This window comes from Felis catus, chromosome A3, assembly GCF_018350175.1.
Source record: "Felis catus isolate Fca126 chromosome A3, F.catus_Fca126_mat1.0, whole genome shotgun sequence".
Classification (NCBI taxonomy): domain Eukaryota; kingdom Metazoa; phylum Chordata; class Mammalia; order Carnivora; family Felidae; genus Felis; species Felis catus.
In genome coordinates, this window is record NC_058370.1 from 1809838 (window position 1) to 1834138 (window position 24301).

The following is a 24301-nucleotide window of genomic DNA, read 5'->3' on the forward strand; positions in this document are numbered from 1 at the left end:
AGTTCGTGAGTTTGAATCCTGAGTCAGGCTCTGTGCTTTCAGCCGGGAGCCCGCTTTGGATCTTCTGTCTCTGCCCCTCTCCCTACTCGCGTGTGCTCTCTCTCTCAAAGATAAACCCTTAACAAAAAAATAGATTTTAAGGCCAAATAAATTTTCAAAAAATTGTTATTTAGTCAGTCGTGGCTATAAAAGGTTGAACACAAATCTTGAACTGGGGTTTACCTTCCTCACCGTGTGCCACGGTCACCTGTGAGCTCAGGAAGACACCTCACGCAAGGGCCCCGCCTGGCAGGCGATCCTGAGGTGCAGCGAAGGCCGAGTCCCACGGCCTGGACGGGTTCCCTCAGGGAGGCACACGGTTTATGGAGGGGACGGGGCCCAGCTCTGGCTGGATGAGCGAGTGGGGGCTCCTGACTATAGTAAACGAAGACATTTCGGTACAGACAGATGGAGGTTTTATAAAGACTCGCAGACTCACTCTAAGGAAATAATCACCCACTCATTCAGGTGGCGAGGCCGGCTTTCGCTGTATTTTATCTCATTGTATGTATGTATGTATTTATTTATTTATTTTAATTTTTTTTTCAACGTTTTTCATTTATTTTTGAGACGAGAGAGACAGAGCATGAACGGGGGAGGGGCAGAGAGAGAGGGAGACACAGAATCGGAAACAGGCTCCAGGCTCTGAGCCATCAGCCCAGAGCCCGACGCGGGGCTCGAACTCACGGACCGCGAGATCGTGACCTGGTTGAAGTCGGACGCTCAACCGACCGCACCACCCAGGCGCCCCTGTATTTATTTATTTAAATGTTTATTTTTGAGAGAGACAGAGCATAAGCAGGGGAGGGCCAGAGAGACAAGGAGACACAGGATCTGAAGCAGGCTCCAGGCTCCAAGCTGTCAGCACAGAGCCCGACACGGGGCTCGAACTCACGAACTGCGAGATCATGACCTAAGCCGAAGTCGGACGCCCAACCAACGCAGCCACCCAGGTGCCCCTCGTGGTGTATTTTAAATACTGACGGTTTGCCAGGCCATCACGTGGTGGCCATGTCAGGCAGCGGTCCTCCTGTGACAGCAGCACCTGGGCTCTGGGGAGGGTGGCCCAGATGCGCCTTGGGAGCAGGCGGGGACCCTGGGAGAGCATCGTGCGGCCTCGGGCTCTTGGCAGACATGACCCGCAGGCAAGAGGCCAGGCCTGCCCTGTTTCAGGTATACCTGCCTCAGGGGCCGAGGCCCATAGAGGGCTGGGCAGATGGGCAGGCTATGCTCCCGGCAGGACGCTCTGCTGTGCCGGACGGCCTGACCTCGGGGAGACTCCGCTGACCTCCAGTGGACGGGGTGTCTCCCCTTTGTGGCTGCTGCAGATCAAAAAGCCCACGTTTCTGTCCGACGGGCCTGGAGACCAATGCTTGCTGGCGGGCTCCAAGGCAGAGCGCCCCACCCGGGCCCCTTCACTGTCTGGGGAACGCTCGTGGGGCGAGCAAAAGCTGACGAACGGGCGAGTTCCCTCCAGGAGCTGCTGCGGGACTGACCCACACGTGGAGAGGCTCAGAAGATGCCCACGTGCCCCTGGCTCTCAGTCCCTAACAACGTTCTCTCATCAGGGAACCAGAGCTCCCGTGAGACCTGGCTACGTCTAGGGCTAGTGCAGGGAGAGCATCACGGTCCCAGAGAATAAGGAAATGTTCAGAAACAAAAGGACGGGGACATGTCAAAGGGACTGGAAGAGCTCCCACGAGGCAAACTGGACATGCTGAACAAAACAGAGAAGTACTGGAATACAATCCAGCGTATAAAACTAATATCCACAGATACATACTAATAAATGATTAAAAGTGGAGTGCGCCTTATAGAGGAACTCCAGTCTACGGTAGACAATCCCCCCCTTGAGTATGGGCTGGACTCAGGGGCTTGCTTCCAATGACTGGGGGAAGGAGAGGAAGATGGGACAGCTCCATGGCGGGGGCACCGGGTGGATGCCTCTAACCAAGCGACCACACCCAGCATCAGAGGCACATCACGTTGATGTGGGATGAGAAGGGTCTTTCGCCCCTGCGAGCTTTCCAAATCCCAGAGCCCACGGTCATCCTGAGAAAAAGCTCAGACAAAGCCGACCAAGGCTGTCCAACAAAGCACCCGTCCAGTCTCCCTCACGACTGTCAAGGTCCAGAAAGACCGGGATTTCTGAGACTCTGTCCCAGCCTAAGGAGCTGTGAGACTCAATGTCCTGTGGGACCCCAGAGGGGTCCCGGGACAGAATAGGATACTGGGGGAAACCCCGTGAGATCTGGATAAGCCGGGAGTTCTGTCCACAGCAATGTGCCAGCGGAGTTTCTTAGTCGTGACGATCACGCTGTGCTCGGACGAGGTGAACAAGAGAGGAACTCTGTGTACTAGCCACACAGCCCCGCTGGAAATCTAAAACTATTCCAGAATGGGGGCGCCTGGGAGGCTCAGCCGGTTGAGCGTCAGCCTTCGGCTCAGGTCGTGATCTCACGGATCATGGGTTCGAGCCCCACATTGGGCTCTCTGCTGACAGCGTGGAGCCTGCTTTGGATCCCAAGTTCCCCTCGTTCTCTGCCCCTCCCCTGCTTGCGCTCTCTCTCTCAGAAATAAATAAAACATTAAAACATAGATAAAACTATTCCCGAATGAGTGTACTAAGTGTCACTGAACGAACAGCAGCGTTACTGCGTGTGGGGCCCAGGTGGGAAGGCGTGCCCTCCCCCCGACCCCCTTACCGTAGCCCGGCTGCTGCCCGGGATAGCTCTGCTGGTTGGGGTACTGCTGCTGGTACCCGGCCTGCTGCTGGGCTGCGCCCTGCTGGTACCCCGCCTGCTGCTGGCTGTACTGCGAGTTCCCTGTGGGGGGAAGGAGACACGCGGGTCATTCCCAGGGACAAAGGCAGCCCTTCTCGCCACTCAGGACGTGGACGCCTCGGAAAACCCTGGGCCACCTCGACTACCTCGGAATCTTCTCTTTCCCACAAATCTTTTACGACATTTTCTCTTCTTGTTTTAGAAGATTACGAATAAACACCCAAAACGAAAGTGAACCGAAAGCGAAGGTTAATGCAAGTGTTTTGGGTTGAACCGTGTCCCCTCGAAAGGTACGTTGGAGTCCTTACCCACACACCTGTGCACGTGGTCTTATCTGGAATTAGGGTCTCTGCAGATGTGATCAGTGAGGGGCAGGCTGGCTGGACTAGAATGAGCCCTAATCCAATGACGGGTGCTGTCGTAAGAGGGAGTGTGGACACAGACGCAGGGAGAGCCACGTGCTGACAGCAGCGTGGAGTGACATGCCTACAAGCAAGGACACCCAGGACAGCCGGAGCCACCGCAAGCAGGGACGGAGGCCGAGGACACACCCCGCATCGGCTCTCGGACCCCTGGCCCGTTTCGGCAGCACCTGGTCACGGCGGCCCTGGGCCACCACGACAGCCAGAGGCGGCGAGTCGGGACAGTCCATCCCGGCAGCCGCTCAGCTGTGGTGCCGGTCGTGGGAAGGACAAAGCACGAGGACTCGCACAGGCAACTGAACGCACCGCTGCCGATGCAGCCACATGGCGGCCAGTGGGGAGGAAACGGAGAAACTCTAATGGTCTTCACGGAGAATCAGTACCGGTCTGTGAGCCTTCGGAATGTTCTACACACGTCCCCCTCCCTTGCTGTCTCTTCTCACCGGTAAGGTGTGTGGGACGGGGCCGCGGGCCAGAGTGGGTCCCAAGCAGGCTACACGGACTACCCCACGTGCTTCCCGTGACACTGGGAGGGGGACACCACCACACCCCCATTTCACACACGGGGCGCAGAGAAGGGAGATTCAGAGACGGTCGGTCCTGTGGCTGATGGGAGACGCTGAGGTGAACGGCAGCTCTAAGGCTGTGTCTCCACGCGGCTCGGAAGGAGCCCTGATGTTTCCGGACACCTTCAGCGTGGAGGCGCACGTCCGCGGTGCTGGCTCAGATCCACATCGGGTTTTTCCCTTGACGTTAGGAAATCAGTGCCACAGAGCATTTTTTTAAAGGCAAATATATACCTGTATATATGTATATTTTTTTAACGCTTTTTTATTTATTCTTGAGACAGAGAGAGAGCGTGAACAGGGGAGGGTCAGAGAGAGAGGGAGACGGAATCTGAAACAGGCTCCAGGCTCCGAACTGTCAGCACAGAGCCCGACGTGGGGCTCGCACTCACGGACCACGAGATCATGAGCTGAGCTGAACTCGGATGCTCAACCGACTGAGCCACCCAGGCACCCCATATTTTTAAACGTTTATTTATTTAAGTAATCTACACCCAACGTGGGGCTTGAAGTCACAGCCCCGAGATCATGAGCTGCACGCTCCCCCGACCGAGCCGGCCTGTGTGTTTCTATCTTCACGTTGGTAAAGTCCAAGCACTATTTCAGATTCACTTTTTCTGTTTTTCAGGGAAAATGCCTTAACTCTCATTTTCAAGATCTCACCAGGCAGTGTCCACGCTGAAAGCCTCGCTGCAGAAGGAAGCTTGCAGTGAGAAAAGTAAGGGTCCCAGTGAGCGCCTCGCCGGACGTGGGCCGAGAGTTAGATGGAAATCTTCCTAGAGCCTTCCCGCCGCAGGGTCTCCAGAGCTGCCCGTTCAGGTTCAGGCTGGAGACAAAATTCCATTCACGGGTCTCCGGACGCTTTTATAAAAAGACCAGCATAAGCGTGGTTCTGTCGTGTTCTTTTGAGTTAGGGCTTCGCTCTTCAAAACCACGCAGAGCGTGCAGCCTTCGTAGTGCGTTCGGTCCTGAGTCTGCAGCGGGGGCTCAGGAGACCCCGGCCCTCACTCGCCAGCGACACCTGCCAGCAGACGAATGGCTGGCCCGGAGAGGATGTGGCAGCCCCCACCTACCCGTGGGGACCCCGCTCCAAGACCCCCATGGACGCCCGAAGGCGTGGGGGCGCCAAGCTCTACACACCCCAAGCGTTTTCCTCGACACACACCCCAAGTGCGGTTTATGAACTCGGCACAATGGGAGATTAACGGTAACGATGAAACAGTCCGAGCGTCAGGGAGGGGATCCTCTGCTTCCCTCGAGGGGCCCCGTCACTGAGACGGCAGGGAGACTGTGGGTGGGGGGAGGGAGGGACTACCGTAGTTGCCTGTTCCTTTCCTTTATAAACAAAACACGTCCCAGAAAGAAGAAAATAGAGGCCAGATTATGAAAACCCGTATTTGTCAAATCCTTTTTTCTGCTTTATTTTCCCAATTAAAAGTAAGTTTTCCTTTTCTAGGAGCCATAAAATACAAGTATTTAAAAACCAGATCCTGGTGGCGTATTTTTCTAAGCAGCAGCTTTCCCGAGAGCCAATTCACCCCGCGAGGGTGTAAAACTGTCCACGGGGACGTCAACAGCAGCCACCAAAGCAGCGTGCTCCAACCCCAGGGCGAGTCCCGCCTACAGGGGCCCTGCAAACCCACCGCATCTGCTCTGACAGCTCCTTCCCCGAGGCCGGCAGGCTGGACAGCCACGGGTGGGCAGCCCGGGGCAGATGCAGGGCAGGACGTGGGGCGGGACGTGGCGGGCTCCACACCTCGCCTCGCTCACCCTGGAAGCACATCTGAGACACGGCGGGTCCTCCTCAGGGCTTGAAGTTTTTGCTCAGTCTGCGTACCTCAGCCTCACAGCCCCTTCTTACTGGATGGTAACGGAGGAGCTCACTCACAGGCTATCCGGCTGCGGCCTGGCACCCAGTAGGTGCGCCACAAACGTTAGCAAGGACGCCTCTGGGAAGCACACATCCGCCTTCCCACGGCCGGAAAACCTTCCCTCCACCGGAGTCAAGCCCAGTAGGAAAGGGGCCTGACTGAGCGTCGTGGACACAAAACCACCACCAGGAACCAGTGACCCACCAGCTCAGTGACGCAGTCTATAAAAACTACGGAGCAGGGGTGCCTGGGTGGCTCAGTCGGTTAAGCGTCCGACCTCGGCTCAGGTCATGATCTCGCAGTCCCTGAGTTCGAGCCCCAAGTCAGGCTCTGTGCTGACAGCTCGGAGCCCGGAGCCTGCTTCCGATTCTGTGTCTCCCTCTCTCTGACCCTCCCCTATTCATGCTCTCTGTCTCAAAAATAAACAAACATTAAAAACAACAACAACAAAAACCAGGGAGCAAGGGTGTGCCTTGGGGACAAGCATGGGCCACTCCGGGTCTCCTCGGGGCAAGACCCTGAGGACACCCAGGATAACAGCGCTGTGACCATGGGACCAGGAGTGCGATGGGTCTGGACGGCCATAGGGTTGGGCTGCTTTGATTTTCGGAGATAGTCACGTTTAATATTTGTACATTTACCTTCCGCACAGGCAGATACGTTCGCGAGATCCACAAATGTGAACACGAAGCCAGCCCACCTTCAAGAGGTTCAGGGAAAAAGGCCACCCGCAGCCTGCCCGGTCGCCACCCGGTCCCTCGCAGCCACTTCCATCGGTGTCCTGACCGTCTTTCCAGAGTTTGTCCGTGGGGTGTGTGTGCATGTGCAAACACGTACCGTGTTCCGCAGAAGGCGGCACCCCAGACACCCTGGTCCTCAGCACCCGGCACCACCCGGATTTTCCACCACGGCAGCCACAGAGGCTTTGCTTCCTTTAACAGACACATGGACCGGTCACAGGGCCACAGACCCTGGCTCTGTCTGCTCTCCGCCACTGCAGATCTCAGTGACAGGGTGCAGCAGGACTTCAAGGCTTCCGTGGACTGCTCGGCGGGGGCCCTGATGGCGCTGTGTCCACCTGGCTCGGCCGGCCCCACATCCCCTCATCCCGCTTGGCCTGGAACCAGCCCTCTGCACGTTAGCGCCCTCTCATTGTATGGGACCACCCGGGGCTCCTGTCCCGTGCCACCTCCTGTGAACCCCAGGACCAGCCACCACGCCCCACAAGGCTCCCCATCACACTGTGGAATAACGTAATGACTGGAAGACTCTTAATTTTGGCTTCAACCTACCCCTCATTGCTTCCACTCGGTCCCCTCCACCTGCACGGGGCCACGGGCCACTCACGCACATCCAGTCTCCTCAGAGCAGAACACCGCCTGCCTCTCACACCACACCCGGCACTGCCACCCACCGTGGGGTGACCTGGGCCCTGTGACACAAGTACGGGTAGTGCCGGGTTGAGGTCCAGTTAACGAGACGGAACGAAACGCTTCCAGATTCAGGAGGAAACCATTCCGTCTGCCACACCTGCCTTAAAAAAAGTGACCGTTTTAGCAAACGTCCCACGGATTATGGGAGGCGAGAACGCGTGAGCCAAACGTAAGGGTATAAAAACGTGCGCTTCGAAGTTCCAAAGGCTGAGCGGCACGTCCTGAACTTGTCTTTGGAGCAGTCGTTTCTCCCGGAAGGTTCTTTCCTGAGCACTCTCACTGGGACGCTGCGGAGCTGGCGGTGAGCAGAGGGCCCTCCCAGTGGAGAGGGCCGAGCGCCGGCATCCCGGGAGGCGGACGGAGGGCCCACGGCTGCGGCCTCTGCGGACAGACCCCAGTGCTGGCAGAGGAGCGCGTGCAGGGATGAACCCCAGGTGGCCCCGGGAGCTCACCTCTTCCCGGCAGGCAGAAACCCAGCGGCGCAGACACCTGAGTGCGCCAAACTCGAATTTTTACGCGTCGAGTTGTTTCTATAATGGCCCAAACACGCAGTGTTTTAGCCGTGTAGAGCCCACCAGCTGGTGTACCCTGTGAAGTGTCACCAGCAGCTGCTGCCTGGAGGCAGGTCAGTGCTCCACAGCTGTCAGCCCCTGGCCCGGAGCTGTGCTGCTGGGCACAGGAACCCTCTCCCCGTCTGCAGTGTGGCCTCTGGCCGCGGCCTGTCTGTGGGTCTCCCGCTGCGAGGGGCTCCCCCTCCAGCACCCTGTCCAAGCGCCTCCCGGCGAGGCTGCGTGGGCGCGACTGCCCGGTGTGGGCCCATCTGTACCCCCGTCAGCCCGCGATCCCTCCACCCTCCCATACCCGTGCCAGTGACAGTGACACGGGCTGGCCGCCACGGTCAGGAGCCCGCAGAGCTGTCGCTGGGCCAGCGTGCGTCTTGGAAACGTCCAAGGTGAGGGGCATGTGGTGCGCCCCGAGAACGCTCACTCACACCCGCCTTCAACTGGAAGCGAAGAGAAGCACCTGAGCTTCCGCTGCAGAGCAGCGCTTGGGGCGACCGTGTGGATGAGGGGACCGCCTTGGTGGTCTCGGGTGGCGAGTTTACTGTGGTCGTAACGGAAGGCATGACCAAGCGCGACACAGGAACCACCTGAGTGAGTCGTGGTGAGGAGACAGGATAAAGGTGTTGCCCGCAGGGCGCCTGCGTGGCTCAGCCAGCTAAGCGTGCGGCTCAGGTTGGTGAGTTCGAGCCCTGCGTCAGGTCCGCTGCTGTCAGCGCAGAGCCTGCTTTGGATCTTGTCTCCCCCCCCCTCTCGGCCCCTCCCCCATTCTCTCTCTCTCAAAAATAAACAAACATTAAAACAAATTTTTTTTTTTAAATGCGTCACCCTTTCCCCATCAACGGCCAACACTCAATCACTTGACTGGTTCGTAAAAACAACGGGGAACATGAAGTTGTCCATAAATAATTTTACTTCAAGGTGGTTGGGATGTTTTGTTCTCTTGTTCTACGCCCATCATCAGGTTTCAGATCCAGCCAGGGGTGATGGCCAGGTCACGGCACCTGCTTTGGGAACAGGTGGGGCACCTACCGGGGTAGGGGTGAGGACCTGCCTGGCTGTGTGATGCACAGGCACGGGCCATCACGGGGCCTGGGGAGCCAGACTCGCCGGGACAAGAAGGCTGGGTCTGAGCCGTGTTCGCAAGCAACACCCAAACGTGGGGACAGGGGGAATCGCTGCGGGGAAGTCCTTCCAACTGGGCGATTCTCCCGTATTCTCCACATGTCCTATAATCTCCTACTGCCGTAACTAAGAAACAAGATCGCGCCACAGAAGACAGAATGCAGTTCTTCAAAAAATTAAACGCAGAATTACCGGACCACCCCTAATTCTACTTCTGGGTATAAATGCAAAGGAAACGAAAGCAGGGACTCGAAGAGACATCTGCACGCTCACGTTCACAGCAGCATTATTCACGACAGCTGAGAGACAGAGACAACTCAAAAGTGTCCATCGATCGGGGCGCCTGGGGGGTCAGTCGGTTAAGTGGCTGATTTCGGCCCAGGTCACGATCTCACAGTCCGTGGGTTCGAGTCCCGCGTCGGGCTCTGGGCTGACAGCTCAGAGCCTGGAGCCCGCTTGGGATTCTGTGCCTCCCTCACTCTCCGCCCCTCCCCCACTCATGTCGTGTCTTTCTCTCCTCCCCTCTCTCAAAAATAGATGTAAAAAAATTTTAAAACATCGACCGTGAAATGGACGAACAAGCTGCTGTGCCCACACACTAGAAAACAATTCCGCCTTTAAAAGGAAGAACGCTCCGATAGCTGCTAACACACGTATGAACCCTGAGGACATTATGCTGACCGAAGTGAGCCACTCACAGAAGGACAAGTACTGTATGATCCTGCATGATGGGCGCAGTTACACGCAGAGACAAAGTGGGCGCCGGGGGCTGGGGGCAGGAGATGGGAACCAGTGTCTGATGGGGGCAGAAAATCAGTCCGGAAGACGAACAAGTTCGGGGACGGACGGTCGGGACGGCCGCCCAATGTAAATGTGCTGAACGTCACTGAACTACGCTCAGAAATGGTTCAAGCGATAAAGACTGTTGTGTTTTTAGCTTAATTCTTTTAAGAAGCCACCGTAAACACCTGGACTTGCAAACTGCCTGTTTCATGGTTATATCTGTGTTTCCTTCCCCAGGGGCCCTGCTACGAAACCTCACGCTGTCTCCCCTTCTGATGTCCTGACCGGGAAGCCTAGGCTATAAACGGGCTGATGTCCCAGTGCCCTGTGGCCTCACGGTTTTCTCTTCTCCTGGGGTCTCGCAAGGGCAGCGAGGTACCTTCACTCTATAGGGGCCCCATCTGAGAGGTTAACATGCAAATTTCTTCCTAGTTGTGTTTGGTGACATCACATTGGTGGCTGGAAGTCAGTGTGAGTGGGAGTATTCACAGCAGGAAAATGGGTGCGTGCTGCTACTTGGCTCTGTGTTGTCAGAGTCTGCTTCTAGAACGTCATTGCCTCACCCCACCTCTGCGGACAACTCCCAGCCCAAGCTGCATTTGACCTGGCCAGCAGGTGTTTCAAGAAACGCCCAGGCCAAACCCAAGGAAGCCACGCACCCCATGTGCATTGCCTGCCTGGCTCGGGAGAGACACAGGGTGCCCGGACCCCCCGACCGAGTCGGGAACTCTTAAGGGAGCCCGTCTGAGCTCCCCCTGCACAGATGGTAGGGTCTGTGCCCCCACAACTCCAGAGTGGCCACTCCAACCACCCCGCCCGCGTCATGAGTGCAGCGCCCGCAGCGGCCACAGGTACCCTTGGCCTCACAGAGTGCGGCGCCACCCGGCATAGCGCGTGTCTGACTGAAGCGTGGGCCCCGCGCAGCTTACCGCCCTCATAGTAGTGCTGCGTGGACTCCTCGAAGGACCGGTCGTAGCTCTGCTCCGTGTACGACTGCTGGTAGGCGTAGTCTCCGTGTCCTGCGGGAAAACCCACATGGACCACAGTCAGTGGGGGGTCCAGGCCGCCTGGGCTCGGGGTTCAGTCGTGAACTGAACGGGCAACACGTGGGGTCGGGAGTGCCCGGAGTCAGGCCCGATCCGTCTTTTTCCCGCAGGTTAAGTCTGTGAAGCAGCTTCCCGCCACCTCCTGGCCTCTGTTCCCTTGAGACGCAGGCAGCCACCCTGCTTGGGGGTGAGCGTGAGGAGTCCGTCTGTCACAGTTTACAGAGAGGAGACCGTGTACTCAGTGCCCGACACGTGACAAGGCCCGGCGGCCCCTCATCCCGGGCACCGTGAGCCCTCAGGAGGCCTTGTCACCATCATGTGGCGGCGACACAGCTCGCCCTGCCCTGGCCTCGGCCGCCTCCCCACCACCCACCCCACGCGTGCTCCGTGCCCAGGGTCCTTCCCCCTGCAAATCCCACCGATCCTAGGTGACCACTTTCCACACCACCTCCACAAATCCTGAGACTGTTTAAACGTGACCGAAAGGCGGCACCAAGGGAAAAGAATCCGCAGAAACCGAGCAGCAGATACAAACCGCCGCCTTCGGAAGGCATTTCATAAGGGCTCCCGTGTCCACCTTCCAAAACAATCACGTGCCCTGACTGAGGGGATGGCACATCTCAGCCTCAACCCCCTGCTGCCGTTTGGGAAGGGAGAGAGGAGCTTCAAGTAGGTGAGTGGCTGTGGCCTGAACTGGAAGCTTCTCTCAGCAGAGACCAGACGTGCCCTCACCCCCGTTCCCAAAGGCACTCGGGCGAGGGGGACTCCGGGTGCCCTGCCGGCAGAGGCCGGGGGCGACGGGTCTGCACTGGGGGCGACCGGAGCACGGCGGTGGGCAGCCACCCCATGGCCGGTGCTGGGGCGGGCGCGGGGCTCACCGTCAGGGTAGTACTGCTGGCTCATGGGCTCCGAGGCGGCCTGGCCGTGTCCGTACTGCTCGCCTCCGTAGTACTCCTCCTGGCCCAGGTACTGCTGGGATGAGCCTGGGGGCAGGACGGTAACTCAGCAACGGTTCTCCCGTGACGTGACAGCCTCCTCGACGGCCTGGTCGGGACCCCCCACATCCAGCCCCCAGTCCCCGGGACCACACTTACAAACCTGACCGCCCCGGCACCTGCTGTGGACCCTGCGCCTGACTTAACCCCCTACAGCCCCTCGAGCCCGTCCACCTCCAGGAGCGGCACCGGCCCTTGTCCTTCCATATTTCGTTAGCCCCACGAGGCTCCGGACCATCCACGATCCTTGCTCAATACTAAAGAACTAAAGCCTCACGCCCCCCAGCTTCCCAGGCAGAAAGACGCGGTGCGGGCATTACCTTGCTGGGAGGGCCGGTAGGGCGCCAGGGGCCGCTGCCCCATCATGCTGCTCCCCTGCCCGCTCTGGCCCATCATGGCGATGGACGACTGGCCCTGGTAGTGCTGGCTCCCGCCCTGCGCCGAGTTGTAGTGGGACGAGGCCGCCTGCTGGTGCATCATGGACACTGGGCGACACGACAGACCCGAATAACCCCGAGAAGCTCCCCAGGCGGGCGTCCTCACCCTCACCCTCACCCCAGACCCCGGCCGCATCCCTGTCTGACTCCAGCTCCCGGGCCACCTCCACGCACAGAGAAACACGAGTCCTGTCCTGTCATCCCTCGTCCCCTAGGCTGGTTGCGAAGGAGCCATGCCCGTGCCCCCGGATGCTCAGGCCTGTGCCCTCTGGCCTGTCCAGTCGTGCCGCCCCTGCTCAGAGCCCGCTAGAGCAGCACTGCCCAGGAGGACGGGAAGTAAGCCATGCCACGACAGTAAAACAAACAGGTGAGATCTATTTTAGTAACATATCTTGGCTCGATATGTCTAGAACATCCTCGTCTTGGGGCACCTGGGTGGCTCAGTTAAGTGTCTGACTGTTGATTTCGGCTCGGATCATGATCTCACCGTTTGTAGGTCCGAGCCCCGTGTTGGGCTCTGCGCTGACAGCGTGGAGCCTGCTTAGGTTTCTCTCTTTCTCTGCCCCTCCCCTGCTTGCTCATTCTCTCTCTCTCTCTCAAAAAAAAAAAAAAAAAAGGTGCCTGGATGGCTCAGTTGGTTGAGCATCTAACTGGCTCAGGTTGTGATCTCACGGTTTGTGAATTTGAGCCCTGCGTCGGGGCTCTGCTCCCCCACCCCCGCCCCTCCCCCTGCTCATGCTCTCTCCCTCCCAAAAAAGCCGGACATTACAAGACGTGAAAGTAAACTAGGGAGAGAGCTCATGATCTCCCTGTCAGTACCAAGCCTCTGAAATTCAGTGTCTGACACTCTGGGACAGCTCGATGGGGACCCGACGTTTCCCAGTGCTTGGCACCCCACTCCCAGACCACGGGGCTCCCTTGGCCCAGCGTCTGTGGCCCTGCTCGCTGCCCACTTCTGCGCTCTGGCCACACCGCCCCCGACCCCGCGTGAGCCTGGTCCCGTCCTCAGATAGGGCACGGACCGCCCCTCGGCACGGCCTCGCCTGACGCTCCCGCGGGGACTGGTGGAAACCCCCTCTCCACAGAGCCAGACCTCACGTGGTCTGTTCCCACGGCCCCCACCCCTTCAGAAGCCCCACAGGACCGCGTGCACGGTCTGCACATATTTCGAAGGGTCACGGGGGCTGGCGGGGTGTCCCAGGGCCGAGCAGGGCAGTACCTGGGTTGGACTGCATGTTGATGTTGGCCCGGGACACGTAGTTGCCGATGGCACCCTGGCCCTGCAGGGGCACGCTCTGCGAGGCGGGTCCCGAGTGGCTGTAGCCGGGCCCCGTGCCGTGGCCGCTGCCCGACATACTCATGGAGGTGGTGGGCAGCGTGCTCTGTGCCGTCTGCTGCATGGACACGTGGTTCGGACCTGCCAGGAGCACAGGGAGGGGGCCTTAAACCCACCAGGGACCGCGTCTGATGGCAGGCCTGGCCCTGCCGCCAGACACCCCACATTTCCTTCGAGTGATCGCACGGAGGGAGGCCAGCCCGTGGTCGGCAGCGCCGATGAAGGCAACAAACCGAGCGCGGGAATCACACGTTAGCTGTGACGGTGACGGTTCCCGGTGGCCAGAGATCGAGCTCTTGATCCGGAGATAACCTTTTTGCTCTTGTTTAAAAAACCCACCCGGAACCCGTGTGGATGTGAAGTCAAAGCAGAGCAGGGGATCTGAAGCGCTTTATCCCCTTTGCATGTTACCCTGCGCACGCGCACCCAGGCACGGCGGCGCCCCCGCAGCCGGGGCCTCTGGGAGGAGGGACGTCCCACGCTCAGCTCTGCAGGGCACGGGGTACTCTGCCGAGACAGCCAGGCACCGGGGAGCCCGAGGCGGTGACCCTGTCGCCAGTGCTCCGGGTACTCACCGTTGCCGATCTGGCCCTGCATGAGGGAGGACGGGGGCAGGCCCGTGCCAATGGCATCACTGAGGCTGCCCTGGGAGTGCAGGCCCTGGCTGGAGCCGCTCTGGGACAGCGCTCCGGGGCCCAGGTTCATGTTCTGGGTGGGCGGCTGCAGGCGACAAGAAAGTAACGGGAGGCTGGTTAACCCAGAGACGAAGCACCCGAAGCCCTCCAGGGACTTGGCGGTTTGAGAGAGCTACCTTGATGGCTCACAGCCACCTGGCAGATGTCTGTGACCGACTGCCGCTCACACATGTGATCGGTGACTGCGGACTACGAGGCCCAAACACCTCAGGCCAGGAGATGGTACACCGAGCATTCTTGTGAGCGTTCAGACCTTAAGCGAGTACCAAGCTAACCAGCACATACCAGAAGTTCAAAGATGGGCCCTCCTCACTGGGGATGCAAGGGACCACCTCACCGGTCCACCACACTGCCCCTGCCCCTGCACCCTGGCCTCAGCTGGCCAGGATTCGCTGTGTCCCTCATCCACACCACCCCATGCCCCGGGCCTTTGCACAGACTGCCCTGTGCCCTAGCCCTGGCCCTCTCATTGCTCCTCCCGTGCGTGTGCCCTGCCCCGCAGCAAGCCCAACCGTGATCAGGATGTAGAAGGCGACGGGACGCACGAGGGACCCCTGCACCCTCACCTCCCGGATCCAGACCAAACAGCAGCTCCGAAGGTTCGGAGGCAGATGCTGTCTACACCTGGCCAAGAAAATGAAGTTCCCCGCAGGATCCACTGCTGTCTCCAGAGCGAGGAATCCCGATTTCATAGGCCAATCAATGTCCGTTTAACAATTTCGTCGGTAAGACACCCTGGCACCTATGACATCACTTTCCAGGGCACCAGGGGGCATCGCGTGTGTCCCAGAACGTCCCTGCCCACCACGGTCTACACGGGCCAGTCCTTCTCGCGGCTCTGCCTTCCGGTCTACCTGCGGGAGGCGGCCACTGCTGGACCTTGCCTTTGCAGCAATTATTTGATTTGGGGAAAACGGATTTTAAAAAGCTAAGCAGAAAACAAAGTATGTTGACACTTAAAACCTTCACTGCACCGGCGGCATCTCACAGTTCTGTTGCCGAATCGGAGCGCCGTTTATTCCTGGGCAGCATCTTCAGACTCGCTCAGAAGGGCTCACGATAAAGAGCGAGAAGCCCCCACACCACCTCCTGTTCCCCACGGAGACCCGCCGCCCACCGTTTCTAGGTTTGCTTCCTCAGGGTCACCTCCCTTTGCTACAGAAACTGATGTCACAATTCTGACCAGTCCACTTCTGACTCAGGCCGACTGGCCTCCTGCCCCCTTTGCAGGCTCCTGTCTGTTCCTTGGCTACTCCACATAACACGCTCCGACGGCTGCTCCCCGGATCGCACCGGGCAACTGCACTGGGCGAGGGTGGCCCACTGTCCCCCCCTGCCCCCCGCGGGCACTCACGGCGGGCAGCAGGGACTGCATGTTCTGGTTAGAATCCGCGATTGTGGCCAGGTAGACCAGGTTCCGGTGCAGGATCTGCTGGTACCTGCAGGGGAGGGGCACACAGTGAGGCAGCGCCCGCGGGCCAGTCGGAAGAAGCGAAGTCCACCCGGGACAGCCTCGCAGCCGGGCCCCAGGGGGACACTGACCTTCGGGGACGGGGCAGGCAACACAGCGCTCTGTGCTCTAGCACAGGGCCAGGCAGGGAACAGGACCCGGCCTGAGTCGTGAGCGGGATCCTGTCTGACGAAAACATGCTGAAAGGCCCCGAGGCGGTGGCCCGAGGGCACGCGCCACCAGGTCTGTTCAGAGCGGTGGGAGGAGGCAGAAGACTGAGGGAGACACCGGAGCGGGAGCGGACACCAGAGGACAAGCCCTCCTCCATCTGACCGTGACACGCGGCGGACTTGATCTCTCTGCCCCCTGGAAGCGGCCCCCCAAACAGGCCGGGAGGACGTGGGGAAGCCCAGTTCAACCCAGGAAAGCCCCCAGGTGCGTGGCGGCCGCTCACACACGCCAGGCCTCCGGTGGCTCTGACAGCCAGCCCCTGCACCTACTCCGCGTCCAGCCCCGGGGGTCACACGAGGTCCCGCCCGGGGGCGCTCATCGTCCCCTGGTGTGTCCCCCAGCAGCCCCCTCCGCCCACCCTTCATTTCCCTCCACGTCGTCTCCCCCTCCTCAGGGAGCGCCCCGGGGTGGGGGGACGAGGCCGTCCTCTGAGGGTGACCTCTGCAGCCCGACGGCCACTTACTGGGTGCACTCGGCCGTCTTGCCCTTGCTCTGGTAGTCCAGGATACACTGGATCAGGTGGTGGTTCTCGTCCAGCATCTGAAGGGGAAGCAGATGGGGACAGGGACACAGATGTGTCTCCGGCGCCCGGCTGGAGGGTCATGGGGTGGAGCTGGAGTCGCTCCATTAGGTGCGCGACAGTAACCGTCACCCGTGTGCAGGCGTTCTACGCGTAGAACTGCCACTCTTGCGCATCGCGCCGCTCGGCAGAACCGAATACTCTCCTCGTCCCTGTGCTAAGCATGTGGCCCTCCATGTGCCAGGGTCAACCCCCCGCCCCCCCGCCCACCAAACCCAGGGGCGGGTCCCAGGACCTCTCACCCGGCAGATGAAGACCCACAGCCGCCGGCTCACCATTTTCTAGGGCCCGTGACCACAGCGCATCTGTCCAGCTAGGGTGGGCCCAGAGTCTACGTTAGGGATGCTGGGCTGCCGGGTCTGTGTCTGGAGAGGCCAGGCAGGCAGTCCCGCCCCGGCGAGGCAGCTCGCAGCCCTGCAGGGCACCACAAAGGCCTACCACGGCCAGCTTTTCAGGACGGCCACGTCGGGGGCAGCGCCCGGGAGAGTCTGGGGAGACCCAGGAGGAGGCGATGGAAGGAAGCACAAGGGGGAGGAGGGCCTAGTGGGAGCAGGGAGGGGTGCGCCGGAGCCGGTGGGGAGGGGAGGGCAGGGCAATGTGCACGGGGCGTTGCCCACCAAGGTGAGGCCTCCTCCAGCCAGCTGTGAAGAGAAGATCCCGGCTGGCTTATTCACCGGGTGCACCCTCTGGAAGGAGGGGCAGGACCGCGCCCAAGGCCAACGCTGCTTTCCACAGAAAGGTCTTTACTTGGAAACTCGGCCGAAAGAAAGCTCTGTGACTTTTGTCCTCAACGACTACCGGTCACCACGGTGCGGGCTCTTCTGGGAGGGCTCAGCGCCACAGGCCCCTGAGCCAGAGGAGGCGCCCCCTGCTCGCCACCGCCCAGAAGGCAGCTCACCTTCCTCCCTGCGCAACGTGGGCTCCTCCCTGCACTCTGACCACGGAGTCCTCCTCCAGAGCTCGAGGCCCGAGCCCGTCCACGGAGGGGAGGCCAAGGCGGCACAAAGGGCCTGACTGGGCCACGCCGCAAGGCCGAGTCGGCCCCGCGGCCCTGCAGCCCTGCTAGGCGACCGTTCCCCAGCCTCTGCGACCTCGGGGTCGGTCTCTCCTGCTCGGTCTTAGTTTACAGCTCTGTCCTGTCTATCCTCCGCCGTTTTCTCCCACGTGGGGGCAGTGGAGGCAGGCACTGTGGGCCCAGGAGCCGCCAGGGGGCTTGCCGAGGGCAGGTGGCGGTGGCTGGGCCCACCACCCTGAGGGCAATCGGGACTCGACGTCCAGGTTGATTAAGGTAAACGACTAGAATGACCTTCCTCTCCCTCTGAGAGCCACCCCTCTACGGCTTCAGCTTCCTGCCTGAAACTGCTGGGCAGGGATTCTCTCCCAAGGACACATGCCGCAGAGCTGAAGTGCTATCAGGAGGTCCGTTTTGGCATCGTCCTTTTTTTTTTTTTTTTAAATTTACTTCTTTTGAGACAGGCAGTGATGGAGAGAAATACCCCAAGAAGGCTACGTGCTGACAGCGCAGAGCCCGACGCAGAACCCGATGTGGGACTTGAGCTGACGAACCGGGAGATCATGACCTGAGCCGAAACCAAGAGTCAGAGGCTTAGCCGACTGAGCCGCCCAGGCGCCCCACCACATCGTCCTTAACGTTCCAAAAGGGACAGAAGCTAAAGAGTCAAGGCCAGCAACACTTCAGCAGACCGTAGCGTAAGCAGCCGTTGCGAACAGTTCGCAGTTTTCCTGCGCACGAGGAAACGTACCGTTAAGGGGATCGAGGAAAAGGACACGAAACGGAGCACCATCTCAGTTAAGTTACGAACACTTGGGAAAAAAGGCCAGGCCAGAGTGGGTGACAGATGGCGGACTGGAGGCCCCTGACCTCTAAACCCTGACGACCCGGTGAGCAAGGGACGTGAACAGAGCAGAGCTGAGACAGCAGTGCCAGAGTTCTAGAACCAGAGAGCAGATCCTGGGGTGCCGGATGTGACACAGCCACACCGGGAGCCCAGAGACCAGGAAGGCGGAGGCCCCAGGACCTTCCCCGCTGCTCACCGGTAGGCTGGGAGGCGGGGAAGGGGGGCGAGGCAGAGGGGTAGCACCAGGGCACCGGAGGCAGGGGCGCACCCCCCAGTGTCACCACAGACCAACCCGCCCCGGGCCCTGGCCCTGAGCGAGAGTACTCCCGGGAAGCCTGCCACCTAGAAAGATCTGGACGATCTAGACGTTCTAGACAAGCCGAGGCCAGCTGCAGACGCCGAACCTGGGGGAGACGAAGACCATGCAAAAAGGAAGCTTAGAAAAACAAAAGGAGAGAAAAGCGCAACTGTTACTCATATCCCCAAAAGACAAAAAAAACGTATTCGTTAAAATATTTTTTCATGTTTATTTTTGAAAGACAGAGACAAAGCACGAGCAGGGGAGGGGCAGAGAGAGGGAGACAGAATCCGAAGCAGGCTCCGGGCTCTGAGCTGTCAGCACAGAGCCCGAGGTGGGGCTCAACCTCACAGACTGCAAAATCACGACCTGAGCCGAAGTCGGACGCTCAACCGACTGAGCCACCCAGGCGCCCCAAAACACTGTACTCGTTAGTAAAAGACGCACTAAACAAAGCAAAAAGAGCTCTGGAATATTTCTGTATTGACCGGAGCAAAAAACAATTAACGCAAGGTCGGAACATAAAGTTGAGAAAAACTCCTAGAAAGCAGATTAAAAACACCAAGGTAGAAAACAGAAAAGATGACAAAATTAGAAAAATGACCTGACTGACAAGAAACAATTCTTCAAGGACTTCCAGAAAGAGCACACAGGGAGAAAAATCATCTAAAAATTTGTTCAAAGCATTTTCTCAGAATTGAAGGATGTGAACTTCCATATCAGAAGGTTCTCCAAGGGGCCGACTTGCCAAAAACATCAAGGACAACACAGAGATCCTAAAAATGAACCAACTGAAAAACTACGGCAATGAGTTTCTCCACACAGGCCAGAAGCTGGTGGACAGTGGAGAACAACTATCTGATCCCGACTGAGGCTTCCTGAGGAGAGATGATTGGATCCTGAGGGGAGACTTCTGGAGGAGGGATGACTAGATCCTAAGACTTCCTGAGGAGGAATGACCAGATCCAAGTGAGACTTTCTGAAGGGGGATGACCGGATCCCAGGTGAGGCTTCCCGAGGAGAGACGACCGGATCCCGAGTGAGACTTTCCGAGGAGAGATGATGGGATCCTGAGGGGAAGCTTCCTGAGGAGGGACGGCCAGACCCAAGCGAGGCTTCCCGAGGAGGGACGACTCGAAAGGCTGGCAATACCATCGGGACGAGCCAGAGGTCAAGGTGGAGCCGTGGCCGGCGAGTCGTGGCGAGACCCTCCGGAGCCACCCCCCCCCCAGGCCAGCAGGGTGACCGGCCCCCCGCTGTGCGCGCCCGGGGGACACCCGCCTCCTGCCGGCCTCCGCGGTCCCTCCGCACCCCTCTCCGCGGCTCCCTGAGGCCGCAGCCGGCGCCGCAGCCGGGCCCGCGCGCACCGAGCGCCCGCAGCAGGCCGGCCCGTCGGGGGGGGGGGGGGGGGGGGGGAAGGGCCCTGGCTCCCCGGACGGGAGCCGAGCCGGTGCCCGTCCGCCGCCGCCTCCTGCTCCGGCCTCGGGTGGGGGGGGGGGCGCCGCCGGGGAGTGCAGTCCCTCTCCGCACCGACATCCGTCACCTCCTCCGCGGAGCCTCTGGCTTCTGTCACATCGGCGCCGCAAACGTCACGGTGCCCGCCGCGGCTCGGGCGGGAAAAGACCGGCCCGATCTCTTCACAGGCCCTGAGGGACTCGGGGACATCGGCGCCGGGTCCCCCCACTCCCGGACCTCGGGCGGGGGGCGGCACTGCCTCGGTCACAGCCCGGGGATCCCGGGACAACCGGCCTCTGACTCCACGCACGCGGGCCAGGCGCTCGGGCCCCGGCCCGCTGGCCGGGGGACAGGTTAGGGGCACAGGGCCAGGGCCACCAGAACGTCAGTGGAGACACCTGTTGGTGTCACGTGGCAGACCCCGGCTGCTGCCCCGTCCCCGGGTCCCGGGCTGCACCGCGAGGGTGGGAGGCCGGCGCGTGCCGGGGGGAGCGCCCGGATGCTTCCTCATCCTCCGGCCCGAGGGGGCCCCGCGGAGCCCGGGCGGCACCTTCTCCGGAGGAGGGCCCGTGGCCTCGTGTCACGGGGCAGAGGGCCCGGGCCCGGCTCTTCCCTCCCGGAGACGGTGCTTCCTCACACTTCCCCCACGGGGGCGGCACTCAGGGCCTCACGAGCAGACCCACGGCACCCCGTGGAGAGAAGGCTTTCGGTGACAACCGCCCAAGACAGTCAATTAGGCAAGTTGGGGGCGGGGGGCTCGGCGTCCGCAAGCCGCTGGCAGCGGTAGGACGGCGAATTGTTAAAAAGACCGGTTTTACCTTCTTTACCGAGTCAGCTCACGTGCTTGAAGACGAGTTCCAGGCCTGAGGACGTACGGCACCCACCCCCAACCCAGACGGCCGTCCTTCACCTCTGTGCCCCTGCCCCCCAGTCCCCGGGCACGAAGGGCGGTGGCGCGGGGCTGGTCTGGTGCCGCCCCCTCCCTGACGCGCAGATCCCGAGCACGGCACCTGCCCTCGGGGGTCTCGCTCCTCTGCACTGGACCTGCGCCGGCAGACACGCTAGGTGCCCGGCTCCCGCAGAGCCTGTCTCCCCCCGGACAACGTGCCGGGGGCACAGGGGGACAAGACCCCGTTCCCACCCTCCGGCCCAGAAAACGAATTAAGGAGAACGACACAAGCAGGGACGGTAAAACTCACGTTTATTAAGCGACTACCGTGTGCCAAGAAACTAAGAGGTGCCTGGCCAGCAGCCAAGGCCTGGTGTCCGGGGCCCCCTCCGATGTGCCCAAGCCCAGCCACACGGCCCACGGACGCGACTGCCACGCCACCCTGCGAGCGCGGTGGGAGCGCGGCACCGGGCGGCGGGGATCCCCTGGTCCCGAACCAGCAGAGAGCAGCCCACGCAGGTCCCAGCCTGCAGGCCAGCTAGCCAGCTGCGGGGACACTGCCCGTCTCCACCTCAGGGTCCCTGGCAAAGTCACATTCCCTACGGTTCCCCCCCAAGTGCCGTGCCGCCCTCTGCCCCGGCACCGAAACGGTTTGGTCACCACCGGAGAAACCTCCCGAGTGCTCAGCGCAGGCTTCCCCCAGGCTGGCTCTCCCCGCCCTTCCGGTTTGGGCCCCGTGACCTGCTCCGTGTAGACCACCGGCAGGACCACCCTCGACTCCTTCAATCTCCCGCATCCTTCTGTGCAGACCACGTGCGGGACCGCCGCAACTCCCTGGATCTTCCAGAGCCTTCCTAGCCTCGCTCCTTGGTTTTCCTCGTCTGGAATCTCTCTCCCAGACACGTCTTCTGTTACGAGTTAAACCGTGTTCCTCAAAATATTCGGTTCGAGTCCCAACCCCCAGAGCCTGCCAACGACGTCTTTACACCGTATTCGAGTCCAGGTGAGGTCAGACTGAGGTCGAGGGAGCCCTAAATCCTACGAACGGCGTCCTTAAAAGAAAAGGGCGATTCGGACACAGAGATACACGCGGAGAAGAACACCCCGGGAAGGCCGAGGCAGGGGTGGGGTGAGGCGTCGACAAGCCCGCAGCACCAGGAGCTCAGAGAAAAACAGCAGAGCCTCCCCGAGAGCCCCCAGAAAGTCACCAGCCCTGCTCACGGCTTCATTTTGGACCTTCTGGCCTCCAGAGGATGAAAAGTAAATTTCTACCGTTCTAAACCACCGAGTTTACGACAACGTCACGGCAGCCACAGGAAATGAACACGTCTGCTTCTCCCCGACGCTTCCACTGGCGGAACCAGGGTCACAGACGCTCTAGTACATACCAAGCACTAGCTGTGCCAGGCAGCGTGCCAGGCTAGGGACACGGCGAAGAATAATTCGGTAACGTGCAAACTCAGGAGCCCCGGCAACCTGTCAAAGCGCTGCAGTTACCACAGGACTGCCAAGAGAGAATGGGGGAGGGGATGTCTGAGTGGGCCTTGAAGGCCGAGCAGAAGTTTGCCGGGCAAAGTCCTGCTCAAATAGATGCTGAGGACAAGCCGTGTACTTCCTGCTCTCTCGCCTCCCTCAACGCTCCGAGCGTGGGTGTAAGACCCGCACCTCTCAGCCCCTCACAGCCAGCCAGCAAGACCCCCACCTGTTCCCTGCCACAGCGCCAAGGTAATAAATACGCGCACTGCCAATCCCGTCAGTAGAAATCAGGCGAGGGCCTAAACGGAAGACCCGTTTTCACGGTCAGCGAGTTTCCCTCTTTGCGACCTGATGCCTGGGGACATCAGGCGCTCTGGCACGCGGTTTTGCCCGAAGACTTCCGGGAGCTTTAACGGGGCGTGAGGGCAAAGTGCAGATAGTTAGATGGATGCTAAGCCAAAAGAGGCTTTGGAAACAGTGTCTGCGCTCATCCCGTTCGAGCTCCAAAAAGGCAAGGTGCCAGGAAACCCCCCTGGATTGCCCGAGGGTGCCTCCGAGCCAATCGTTTGACCCTGTGTTTAGCCAGGCGCTCCCAGGGCAGTCACTGGCGACAGGTGACCCTGGAGCCACTGTGCGGGTCTGTCTCCCCGCAAGCCACTTAACAGCAACCACGCTTGTCTTCGCTATGCCTCAGTTTCCCTATCTGTAAAACGAACACAGTACCTGCCTGCCACAAAGAGTTAAGATCCGCAAAGCCCGCGAGCAGGGCCAGGCAATGCAGAAAGTGCTCGGTGTTTACTAAACAAACGCAAACGTCGCACTTCTGCCCCTTCTCAGGTGCTCTTTCCCGTTCGCAGCTCGCTGACATCCACTCGCCAAAACCGGCCGCAGCAAAGGCAGTCTGCAGACAGGCAAGAGGCAGAGGACAAGGTCCACAAGGTCCTGGCGAGCCCCTAGGCAAGAGGGGCCGCGGTCGTGAAGGCGAACCCCGCCGGCGAGAAGCAGCCAGTGGGGAACCGAGGCGCACCGCTGACCCGAGACTCCCCAGGGCGAAAAAGAAACCAGGGCAGCTGCCAGAGACGCCGAGAAAACGCAAACGGGAATGGCTAACACCGATTTTCTTCTGAACTTGCCTTCTACGGAGAAACAGAAGACTTAAAATCCCAGACCCAAAGCGTAAGGCTTCTGGTAAAGGTGCCCCCACACCCACGTGAGCGTGATCTCGGTAAAACCACAAGGCCAAACTTACAGGACGCGGGGAAAGGCTGTAAAGCGAATCGGTAAAGTTTCTGTTAGGTGAGGAGGCTGGCCGGGGTGTCAGGCTGAAAAACAATGTGACACGCGAGTAAGGGCCGAGGCGCGCGGCGGGCGGGTCGGCCCCGGGGCTGCCGCGCTCCGGGCCGGGCTCCGGGGCCGCGCGGGCTCGGCGCCCCGCGCTCCACGCGCCCCCGCGGGCCTCGCAGGGCCGGGCCCCCGTGCGCCCGGGGCCCCGCCGCCGCCCGCGCCGCCCCGGCCGCCGCCGCCCCGGCCCGGCCGGGCGGGCCCGGGCCCCGTCCCCCCGCCGAGCGGGGCGCGGGCGGCGCGGGGGGCGGCGGGGTCGCGGCCGTCGGCTGCGCCCCGGCTTTGTTCGCGCCCCGCGCCCGCCGGCAGCCCGCGCCCCGGCCCCGCGCGCCCCGGCCCCGCGCGCCCGCCCCGGCCCACCTTCTGGATGGTTTGCTGCGTGACCTCCCCTTTGCCTCGCGGCCGGGCGGACGCGAAGGCCACCGACATGGTCGCGCGCGGGATCTGCCCGAGCTCCTCGGGGCTTCTGCTCCGGCGGCGCTCGGCGGCCCCGGGCGCTCATTCTCCGCAGTCGCTGGGGGGGCGGGGGCCGCGGGGGGCGCCGCGCCGTGGGCTCGCCCGCCCCGCCGGCCCCTGCGTCGCCCCCGGGCCCGCCGCTCCGCCGCCCCCGCGCGCCGTCCGCCCCCCCCCC

General features: G+C 60.9%; 1 protein-coding gene across 7 annotated transcripts in view; it reads right to left on the reverse strand.

Annotated features, from left to right (window-relative positions):
- SS18L1 (SS18L1 subunit of BAF chromatin remodeling complex) overlaps positions 1-24217 on the reverse strand; it is a 28144-nt gene extending 3927 nt beyond the window's left edge. Inside the window, exons 1-11 of one of the 7 annotated variants that reach the window (XM_023251038.2) lie at positions 24031-24189; positions 23579-23651; positions 16236-16312; positions 15634-15723; positions 15446-15530; positions 13972-14116; positions 13280-13477; positions 11944-12108; positions 11507-11611; positions 10512-10601; positions 2745-2864 (exon numbers count right to left, since the gene is read on the reverse strand). In XM_023251038.2, the coding sequence (XP_023106806.1) occupies positions 2745-2864; positions 10512-10601; positions 11507-11611; positions 11944-12108; positions 13280-13477; positions 13972-14116; positions 15446-15530; positions 15634-15723; positions 16236-16312 (1075 nt within the window). In that variant the 5' untranslated portion in view covers positions 23579-23651; positions 24031-24189. Of the gene's footprint in view, positions 1-2744; positions 2865-5204; positions 8265-10511; positions 10602-11506; positions 11612-11943; positions 12109-13279; positions 13478-13971; positions 14117-15445; positions 15531-15633; positions 15724-16235; positions 16313-16627; positions 18772-23578; positions 23652-24030 lie in introns of those variants that run through there. The other 6 variants (XM_023251037.2, XM_023251041.2, XM_045053414.1 and 3 more) reach the window with 6 other exon arrangements.
- Between the last annotated feature and the right edge of the window lie 84 nt (positions 24218-24301).